The sequence below is a fragment of the Oncorhynchus masou genome, chromosome 9, assembly GCF_036934945.1.
Source record: "Oncorhynchus masou masou isolate Uvic2021 chromosome 9, UVic_Omas_1.1, whole genome shotgun sequence".
NCBI classification, from domain to species: Eukaryota; Metazoa; Chordata; class Actinopteri; order Salmoniformes; family Salmonidae; genus Oncorhynchus; species Oncorhynchus masou.
Window position 1 is genome coordinate 34,108,439 of NC_088220.1, and position 11,499 is coordinate 34,119,937.

The 11,499-nt window shown below is 46.2% G+C and overlaps 2 protein-coding genes across 2 annotated transcripts; one reads left to right on the forward strand and one right to left on the reverse strand.

The window, feature by feature from the left end:
- Window positions 1-1,298: 1,298 nt before the first annotated feature.
- On the reverse strand, window positions 1,299-4,610 carry LOC135545205 (beta-crystallin A1-2-like). Its single transcript, XM_064972833.1, has 5 exons — window positions 4,536-4,610; window positions 4,293-4,411; window positions 1,949-2,090; window positions 1,637-1,779; window positions 1,299-1,446 (listed from the first exon to the last, which is right to left on the reverse strand). Exons 1-5 carry the CDS (start codon window positions 4,608-4,610, stop codon window positions 1,299-1,301), a joined length of 627 nt encoding a protein of 208 aa, XP_064828905.1.
- A 2,292-nt stretch (window positions 4,611-6,902) lies between these two features.
- Window positions 6,903-8,230, forward strand: LOC135545206 (beta-crystallin B1-like). The gene is made up of 5 exons (XM_064972834.1): window positions 6,903-6,992; window positions 7,143-7,261; window positions 7,427-7,559; window positions 7,765-7,907; window positions 8,059-8,230. Exons 1-5 carry the CDS (start codon window positions 6,903-6,905, stop codon window positions 8,228-8,230), a joined length of 657 nt encoding a protein of 218 aa, XP_064828906.1.
- The last annotated feature ends 3,269 nt before the right edge of the window (window positions 8,231-11,499 follow it).

Consider the following 11,499-nt stretch of genomic DNA (forward strand, 5'->3'; position numbering starts at 1 on the left):
TAACAAGTATCAGACACCGCAAGCTCCCAGCTGCTATCTAATCAACATAGCATTGACATTAATCCAGCCCTGGTTAGCCGCTATTGGGTTAAAAAGCCAAACCTAACACACTATATGCCAATTCATTTCCAGCACTATTGTCCCTGTCTGTGTGGCGCGCGCGTTTGTCTATCACTCAGTACTTTCCCCGAAACATTCTCAATGATATGTTAACTGCAAAGTAGGCTAACCTGGCAAAAGTATATCATATGTAAGTATATCATTTGTATCTATTATTTGTTATTTGCAAACTTTGCCATAAAATGAGCAGCAGTTGTACAGAACCATCGATATACCAGCACATTCTTCACTTGCTAAATTTGCAATTATAGGGCCAGATACAATTAAAGGGGAATTACACAAAAACATCTACATTTGTTAGTTTTCTTCCAGATGTGATTTAAGCATGGACTCAAAACATCCAATTTTGTTGTTGTGAACAATTGTAATTTTGAGAGTGAAAACCCCCCAAAATTCTAAAACCAGGGAAAATACAACAGAGAACATAATTTGGTCAAATATATAACTGAATTTGTTTGTTTTTTAAATCACAGATTTTATAGGGCCCCCCTCAAAGTTGTTTATGAACCATTATGTTACCAGGTATGTTGACAAAACAGTGCACTACTTTCTCTTGTACACCAAGGACCCGGAGAAGAGAAGAATATGCCTATTTTAAAGCTTTAAAAAAAGGAATAGCTTGTGACATGTTTAATTTTTTTCAAAGTAGCTCTCATGCTTGATAAGGTTGGAGACCCCTGTCCTACACTCACACACAACACAAATGATAGGACAGGCCTGAACGACTGAAGTGAACATTAGTTTATTAGTTTATCAACCTGTGGTTCAACCTCCGCTACACACATCACATCAGAGCTGCGCTACAGAGGCAGCCATCTTGAAACTGTTTTCTGAGGATACGTTGACCTCTCCTCTGGTTTGAGCACGGTGTGGGGCTTGGCTCCCCACTCAGCCCAGGTGACCTGGACAGAGGGGTGGGGGGGGGGGTTCAGGTAGAACAGCGCAGGTGTGTCTGTGTGCGGGTGCTTTAACCTGGTAAAAGACACGGTGTGTGTTATATCAGTATAGGTACGTCTGTGAGTGTCAGTGCGATATAGTCTGTTATCGTACCTCGGCGCGGCTGTGAGTGTTAGTGGTACGTGGTGAATCGGTAGTTAGGGGCGACTGCTCTTCCTGTCAGGGTAAGGGGGGGGGGCTATGGGGTTGCTGTCCGTGGGCCTCTCAGCCTTTAGCCCCTCTTAATGCTGGATACGGCGGATAGACTGGATCTGAGGGGTCTGGCAGTGGGAGCCCCAGTTCTTCCAGTGCTGGTAATCTCCACTGTGTCTCTCACACTCCATGATGTACTGCTGGCCCCTGTAGCCGGGGAACTGGTAGCACACAAAGCTGAGGGAAAAGATAGGGGATATTAAGTAACACTGCGTTTTGGTGTCTCTGGCATGTGTATCAATGGTGTGTGCAAAGGATGAAACCACAGCTTCCACAGCTGTTTGCTCACCCATTGCGTGTGTGTGTGTGTGTGTGTGTGTGTGCGTGCGTGTGTGTGTGTGTGTGAGAATAATAGAGGCTAACATACGCGCCACACTGCACGTGCATGGAGCCGACCTCGGGCATGGACCAGCCCATGGCCTGCAGGGAGGGGTAGTCGTCACACAGCTCAACACTGCGGCCCATGAAGTTCTCTCTCTCAAAAATCATCATACGACTGCTCATGTGGGACTGAGAGAGAGAGAGGACTGTTACATACACACACACACAAAGATGAACATATTCCAATATTTTTGGGGGAGTTTCTGAAGGAGAAGAATGAATCTGTTTGGCCCAAAAAAATGCATTGATACACATTCACATTTTTTTCTCTCTCTCTCTCCTCTCACACTTTACTCACAGCACAATAGATGGGACGCAGGGACATGAGACGCTCCACGTGGTAGGACAGGGAGCCGCTGTAGGCGTCCCAGTGGGGGTACTCTCCTCTCTCCAGGATGAACTGCTGGCCCTGGAAATCATGGTGCTCAAAGCCCACCCAGCTAGAGGGGAGAGAGAGAGTTAAACACATTGTACTAGCATCTTAAAACATACACATTGAACCAGCCACTATAAACCAAAACACCCACAGTCTACACATTCGCTCATTCATCAGGTCGAGAGCTTCAAGATCATCTGTGTCCACATCACCAAGGACTTAATGTGGTCCTATCACACCAGCACAGTCGCAAAGAAGGTGCGACAGCGCCTCTTCCCACTCAGGAGGTTGAAAAGATTTGGCATGGCCCCACAGATCCTCCAAAACTTCTACAGCTGCACCATTGAGAGCATCTTGCCTGGTTGCATCGCCCTCGATCGCAAGCGCTACAGAGGGTGATGCAGATGGCCCAGTACATCACTGCAGCCGAGCTCCCTGCCATCCAGGACCTCTATAACAGGCGGTGTCAGAGCAAGGCCCGGGAAAATTGTCAAAGACCCCAGTCACCCAAGCCACAGACTGTTCTCTCTGCTTCCGCACGGCAAGCGGTACTGGAGCGCCATGTCTGGGACCAAAAGACTCCTTAACAGCTTCTACCCCCAGGTCATAAGACTGCTGAACAGCTTCTACCCCCAGGTCATAAGACTGCTGAACAGCTTCTACCCCCAGGTCATAAGACTGCTGAACAGCTTCTACCCCCAGGTCATAAGACTGCTGAACAGCTTCTACCCCCAGGCCATAAGACTGCTGAACAGCTTCTACCCCCAGGCCATAAGACTGCTGAACAGCTTCTACCCCCAGTCCATAAGACTGCTGAACAGCTTCTACCCCCAGGCCATAAGACTGCTGAACAGCTTCTACCCCCAGGCCATAAGACTGCTGAACAGCTTCTACCCCCAGGCCATAAGACTGCTGAACAGCTTCTACCCCCAGGCCATAAGACTGCTGAACAGCTTCTACCCCCAGGTCATAAGACTGCTGAACAGCTTCTACCCCCAGGTCATAAGACTGGTGAACAGCTTCTACCCCCAGGACATAAGACTGCTGAACAGCTTCTACTCCCAGGCCATAAGACTGCTGAACAGCTTCTACCCCCAGGCCATAAGACTGCTGAACAGCTTCTACTCCCAGGCCATAAGACTGTTGAACAGCTTCTACACCCAGGTCATAAGACTGCTGAACAGCTTCTACCCCCAGGCCATAAGACTGCTGAACAACTTCTACACCCAGGTCATAAGACTGCTGAACAGCTTCTACCCCCAGGTCATAAGACTGCTGAACAGCTTCTACCCCCAGGCCATAAGACTGCTGAACAGCTTCTACTCCCAGGCCATAAGACTGTTGAACAGCTTCTACACCCAGGCCATAAGACTGCTGAACAGCTTCTACCCCCAGGTCATAAGACTGTTGAACAGCTTCTACCCCCAGGCCATAAGACTGCTGAACAGCTTCTACCCCCAGGCCATAAGACTGCTGAACAGCTTCTACTCCCAGGCCATAAGACTGCTGAACAGCTTCTACACCCAGGCCATAAGACTGCTGAACAGCTTCTACCCCCAGGCCATAAGACTGCTGAACAGCTTCTACTCCCAGGCCATAAGACTGCTGAACAGCTTCTACCCCCAGGCCATAAGACTGTTGAACAGCTTCTACTCCCAGGCCATAAGACTGCTGAACAGCTTCTACCCCCAGACCATAAGACTGCTGAACAGCTTCTACACCCAGGCTATAAGACTGCTGAACAGCTTCTACCCCCAGACCATAAGACTGCTGAACAGCTTCTACACCCAGGCTATAAGACTGCTGAACAATTGAATCAAATGGCTACTGCATTGTCCCTGTTTTACACTGGCCCTCCTACAATGACTCCGCACACTCACACATGCTTACACTGACAGTCCAACACACACATACACACAAAACGCACACATGCATATTGATGAAATACACACCAGTTCACATTCTAGAGCCCCGTTATTGTTATTTATAGTGTTATTATTTTTCATTTTTATTTGCAAATGTTCTTACTTTTTAACATTGTTGGGAAAGGACTCGTAAGTAAGCAATTCACAGTAAAGTCTATTTTACACACACACACACACACACACACACACACACACACACACACACACACACACACACACACACACACACACACACACACACACACACACACACACACACACACACACACGCACACACACCTGTATTCCTCTATCCCTAATCAATCATACACACTAAACAGACGGAACAGCGTGAGACTCACGCTCCACTCTCCACTCTGATGGAGCGGATGATGTCCAGACCACACTCGTGGATGTTACAGCACTCAGAGGTGAACTCCTGGCACTTGCCCTGGAAGTGCTCCTGCTCGAACACAGTCACCTACAGAGAGAGATGGGTGGGGAGAAGAAATGGAAGATGAGAAAGGGATATTTAAGGTGACAGGGCCCATTCCACTTATGTAAAGGTGTGTGCCCCTGCATGTCTCAATTTAAAGGTGTGTTACCTTGAAGAAAGGAGCTATGCCCATTCCCGAGTTGACCAGGGTTTGCATCATTGGGGATCGAGTTGTTCTGTGCATCTTTACACCTAAAAGATAGGGGCAGACATTCAGTTACACAATCTCCCCAACTCTAACACTCGGTCACATCAACACCAACAGTACACACATACGGAGTAAACATTATTTGTTTTATTATATTCTATGTTATTCCGTTATCAAAGCTTTACACTGGTATTCAAGTGTACACCAATAAGTATCAATTTCACACCAAAACCTATTCCTTTAACACGTTAACAAGTGACAAATGTCACTAAACAGTCTTGGATGAACGACCTGTCCCCTAAACTAAATTGTATACTAATAATGCCGATCAATGAATCTATGATAAAGCAACATTATTTTGTTTGATCTAACAAGATTGCTCCCTAGTATAGCCAGTCGTGTAAGACTAGCGATAAGACAGCACATCGTTTATTGTCCATTCAAGTTAGTAGGCTACACCCGCATACAACAGCGCAATATGGAAACCAGGATCAGTTAAACGAGTTCATACATTATGTAGCCAATCTATGCAATGTGCAATGCAGGTTAACGTGTTGTTACATGGTTAGTGCTTTTTGGTGAGTTTTAAATGAATGTGTAATATCGTCTTGAATAAACCAATTATAATATATCTTACTGTCCCTATCATTTTCATTAAATTCGTAACGGATTTGGCACCTTACCTAGTTTGGCACTTATTCGTGATGAGCTCGGGAGTGGCACGCGCTTAACGCTATCTCGCGAAGAGCTTTTGAGAGATCCTGGCGCTTCAGTTTTATATGGACTGACGAGAAGCGCGCCTCTTGGAGCGCGTCCATTGTGGAGGGCTTTGGGGCGCGCACAATAACTTTTTCCCCCACATGGAACACTGGACCACAGCGTGCTCCTGTTCTTGTTGGTCGTTCCAACTTAACCGCGCGACACGCCAGCTCAGCACATGTTATGGAACGCCAGTCCTTTCTGTGCACGTCGATCGGAGTTTGTCCAGAATGGGAAAATAACAATAGTAACCGGGTCAGTTCGTGCTGGTCAGCAGTCTGGCGTGTGGCGGTCACAAAGACCGGGATAGAAGTCGAGAATGTGGGGATTAAAGGCGGAAAAAAATGTCAGTATACACATATGCATAAAATATCAAATGGACAGGATGGAAAAGTTTGAGTATGAGAACGTTTTTCACATATCTTCAATAGTATTACTTCAGTCTCCAAAACACACACACACACACAAACAAACACATGCCTGAACCACCCTTGAGTTATATACTGTCCATAATATCCTGGCCTCTCCAAACACAGAAACTTATCAAGGCAAAAATAAAATAATTAATAAACACCGCACCACTCAACGTCACTCCTCATACTTCACCTAAATCATACTGACACCTTATAGACATTATACTATCTTAATCAAAACCCTGAAGTCTGATAATGTGAGTTCCAATAATGCATCAATTAAACAGTATTTATTAATGACGGCTTCAGGCCTGAGCTCCGATTCAACTGTTTCAAAACGAATTGCGATGAGACGAGACTAGACGACCAGAAATGTTCCTTTTCTAACGTAAACTGGTGACTGATTACAATCATGATCAGATGATATAGCACAATGCACATGTCCTCTCGTAGTGTAAATAGGGAGCCTATTCAGTAAATATCATGGACACAATTAATTAAACCAATATCCCACACAATAGCAATGTAACTGGTTATAAAAACTTCATTTAGTGTGCTTGCTCATAACATATACTTTTACTGTGTTCTGTCTCTATCTCTCAGATACTTGATCTATTTGTGGTCGACCCTATCACCAGTGTTCCACTATCATCCACCCTTCAATCCTTCTCAATGAACTATGGATCTCATTGGTCCCTGTGGCTGGCCCCCTCTCCTCTGGCTGTCCCTCTCTGATGATGCGGTGGTTCTATTGTCCCGTGGTTCTGACCTCAGCAGGTTTGTTTCTCTGTGTCTAATCCCCCTTCTCTGGGCGCCAGCATATAAAAGGGTGGGGCACGCTCCGAGCCACACACACTCTCCGAGTGAGGCAGATCACACACACACACAGGTAAGAGCAGCAGACAAACATACATCATACACATGCTGGCCGCTGCATACACAGGTAAAGGGAGGAGGGTGGGAGACAGAACAGTGTGTCATTTTGAAATCAGTAATTACAAGTAGCTAGTTATAGTTGATAGTACACATCACTATATTAAAACACATAGACTGTGTCCCCAACCCCATCCTTTCCCCAAATATCCCTCTATTCCCATGATACCGTCCATTCCATTCACTCCATGCTCATCCCCCCCTCTCTCTCCCTCCAGTCATCATGTCCAGTGATAAGTCCAAGGCTGCCTCCCAGACCGACGGGAAGGCTACCCAGAGCAAGAAGTCCGAGATGGGCATGATGTCCTACAAGGCAAGTAGCCCCCAACTGACAGGACTTCTCCTGGATTCAATCTAATGGAATATCACTGGATCACTGATACAGTCAGACATCATCAGCGTTTACGTTGTACTCATCTGTCTGTCTCTCTCTCTCTTTCTCTGCCCCCCCCCCCACCCTCAGATGTTTGTGTTTGACCAGGAGAACTTCCAGGGTCGCATGGTTGAGATCAGCAACGAGTGCATGAACGTGTGTGAGATGGGCATGGACCGCGTCCGCTCCCTCCGCGTTGAGTGTGGACCGTAAGTCAACCACTCCAGTTGCTTTAACTATATGTTAGTTGCTAGTAATGTCATATTGTCCTGCTATCTCTGTAGCTTTGTGGGATAATGGTAGAAGTGGCATCATAATTAGATATGTCAACGCGGCTGTGCAGTCATGTGACACTGCCTTTCTCTCCTGTGTAGCTTCGTGGGCTTCGAGCAGATGAACTTATGTGGTGAGCACTACATCCTAGAGAAGGGAGAGTACCCCCGCTGGGACTCTTGGAGCAACTGCCAGAAGAACGACTACCTGCTGTCCTTCAGGCCCGTCCGCATGGTGGGTACACTCCTCGCGCCTTCCACCATTCCTCTCTCTCTTTGTCATCTGTCAATTCTGTTCTCTAATTTTTCTCTCTGACCTTTCTCTCTCTCTCTCTGCTCTATAACTCTCTCTTCATTTTTGTCTCTCTCCTGTAAAATGTCTCTCCTTTGGAAGACCTCCCTCATAATCACACACCTCTATCCTTTCCCCTCTCTCCCAGGACCCAGAGAAGCACAAGATCTGCCTGTACGAGGTTGGAGAGTTCAAGGGTCGTAAGATGGAAATCATGGACGATGACGTTCCCTCTCTGTTCTCCTACGGCTTCACCGACAGGGTCGGCAGCATCATGGTCAGCTGCGGAACGTAAGTGTTGCCAGTTCAACAATTCAGCGAAAGCAATCAGTTTAATTTCACAATTAAGAACACATAGAACTAGAAAGAGAAGACTGTGGGAGAACGGCTGTTATATCAGTGATCTACGTCGTGACATCATTGGTTTTTCTCCACCCCCCAGCTGGGTGGGCTACCAGTTCCCTGGATACCGTGGCTCCCAGTACCTGCTGGAGAAGGGCGACTTCAAACACTTCAACGAGTATGGCGCCCGCCACCCCCAGTTCCAGTCCGTGAGGCGTATCCGCGACATGCAGTGGCACCAGCAGGGATGCTACACTATGGCCAGCAAGTGAGGCTCAGGGAAGGAGAGAAAGAGAAAGAGCGGAAGAGAGGGAGAGGGGCGGAGGAAGAGAGAGAGAGGGGGAGAGATGTCTGAGGCCTTGCCGAACCCCTGGCTGAAGCCAACCATCTGAAACAGCAAGGAAGAGCAAGAGAACACCTGAAAATCAGACAACCCCTCCATCACTCTCTATCTCAACTCCTCTCTTTCTCTCCTGTGGTCCGACCTCCCCCCCACCCCCCCAATTCCCACATCCCACATCCCACATTCCTTTCCATTGCAGCACCAAAGAGGAAATGATGATGATTCTCGTCTCAGGGTATGATGTACCATGGGAAAAGGATCTTCTATATCCTCCCCCCACTTCCTGACCCTGTGTATCGCACACCCTCTCTGCTGTACAGAATCCTGGCCAACTTTTCAATAAAATGGAAAATCTTGATTTCAAAACGTTGTCTTTTGTATTGTGACCGATGACTCTCATGACCAAGATGAATGTGTGAATAAAAGTGCTAACAGGTCATAACATGAAAATCATATCAGTACAGATTCATCAGTGTTGAGGTCAAAGGTAATCAAAATACACATACCAATAACAGAATATGCAACAACAACAAAAAAACATGAAATATATATATAAATGAGACGTTTGAGATGAAGTCAGAGCTGAGCACTGAAGGTCAATTTCAACTCCTCAGTCCTCTCCACTCCTGTGCATTAGGTGGTGGTCATAAATCAACTGTCCACCAACGAAACAGTATAGGCATTTTAATGTCATAGATTTTTCCCGCTGGAAAATTGTGGAATAGACACCGTCTGGAATGCGGTTTAAAACTCTGTTCCATCTGACTGCGCAATCTACTGTCTCATCAGCCCAGCCAGGCAATTTTTAAACTTGATCTCCACTATTAAAATCATCAAGACATTATCTCACATTTCTTTTAGACTAACATTTAGTTTCCAACATTTGTATAAACCTTGCTCTCTGTCTCTCTGACGTTTGAGAAATTGTTTCAATATTCAAATACAATCTCCAGCTGTCCCATAGTAATGAACGTGTTGGGAATTAGGACAAGACAGGCAGGCAGCGTTTCTCAGCCAGTCGAAATCATGAATCACCTGGCATAATTGTTATGGATACAGTATATACAAAGAAATATTAGTTGAAAAAAATGTCAAATGAAACAAAGTGCAGCTAGTTTGCAGTCTTTCCAGCTTCAGTTTGAAGTGATTGTGTTAGCTGTGTTGTCTAGCTCCTCTGAACAACAGTGTCCTGACGAGTGAGCACATTTTCTATGCCAGGTGAAATCACGCCTCATTAGCTCATTGTCCTGGATGTAATTCAAATAAATGTCTCTAGAAAACAGCTTAAACAAACGTAAATGCAGCTACTGTTGTTATTCTGGCTGCACTGTTTGACGTGACTGTAAGTTAGCCGTAGTTGGCTAACTAGCAAGCAACGGATAAGAACGCTGCCTGCCAGTATGGCAATAGAACATGTAGAACAAACAACTGGGTCGCGTTCGATAGATACAGAACAAAAAGACTGAACGACTGGTCGTGTCTCTGGCAATTGAACCCAACCAGCCGGTTTGGGTAGCAACCTTAGATTTGTGTCGGGACTATGTCTTGTGGAAGGATGAAATAGTATGAATAAATTAATCAAAATAATGTCAATCATTATTTGAAAATGTTTGTAACCCGTTGTATAAAAGTGATAATGCCCATACATCCAGCCAATCATGCAAAGACAGAGGAGGAGAAAGCAGAGTTGAAGAAGTCTGGAGGAGTGCCACGTCCAAAGTATTCCACTCTCCCTAAGCCTCAGGCTTCTTCTCAGCCCTCACAGGCTGCAGGCTCCAGGCTCCAGGCTCCAATCCTGTGAGTAGGGAGGAGTTTGAGACAGAATCAGAGGTATAGGGGAACCAGGGCATTGAGGACTGGCTAGCCCCCATTGAGGATGACGAGGCCCTGGGTGAGTCCCAGCATCGACAGGGCTTTGAGTACGCCAGCCGCTCCCGTTCTGACATGCTGGCCTCAGACTCTGAGTCAGATGACAAGGAGAGGCAAGAGGACCCCATCTGGGTGCCTTTCGACCCCCAGACCCTCTAGGATGACCCAGAGGCCAGTATCCTTGCTCTTCGAGGGTGTCCCCGCTGCGGCATAGGAAAAAAAACATCATAATGTCAAGGTTAAAGAGGAAGAGGTAGAGTGGTGGTGTCCTACTCCTTGTCTCTGCAATCCAAAAAGAAACCCAAAGACTGTGCTTGCCAGGAGTGCGGGAAGGCCTTCAATCCCAGCACGACCGGGAAAGGCACATTCACACTCATAGCAGGGAGAAGCCGTTCCACTGCCCCTGCTGCGACAGACGCTTCAACGACAGTAGGAACATGCTTAAACACAATGCTGATCCACCACCTCTGGTTAGAATGCGGCACTGGGATCTCAGAGAGGGGGAATCTCAGCAGGTACAGGGCCCACATCCATGGCAGTATGTGAGGACTGTGGGAAGGCCTACATAGCCTGCTCTGGGCTGGCCCAGTAATTCTAGGGGTCTACAACTACGGCCAAGTTTCACCAGGTACTACCTCTAGCGATCAAACTATTGAAGATCAGTCATTTCTAATGGGGGGAGGAGACATTCAGCAACTTATCTGCCGGCCAGTGACTAGAGAGCTCGCTGGGAGAGTTCGGTGATTCCTTATAGCAAGGTATTTCTTGCAGCATAACGGGGTGGGAGGATTGTTTGTCATAACCCCAGCCTGGCTTAGTTTCCCAGATGCCAGGTGGATTTAGAGACCATTAAGGATTGTTCTAAACTCTCCCAGGCTATCTGTATCTGTGTTGCACTCACCACATATTGTCTATGGAATTCAGTCTTCAATTAATTTGTCAGCTCAAGCCATCTCTAGTGACCCATAAACCCAGATTAGCTGCAGGAAGTGGAGACCATAAAGACACAGCATTAGTAGAACAGAAATGTCTTACCATTAGTTAAATATTAATTGCTACCCATTATTATCAAATAAATCACGTAAATATATAATTGTTTTATCACATTGCTCTATTACAAGGTTTAAAAAGATATTACCGTTATCGCTCAGAATTTCTCAGCATTCTAAGTCAGAGTATATGTGTCATCAGTACGAAATAAATCATCATGTTGATACTGAGCATACTGCCATTGGTCAGCATGGTAGAAACTAAAATTAGCATATCTTGTTGGACAAATCCAGGTAGTGACTCCCGATTTAAGTTAAATGTATTCGGTTTAGTGCCTAA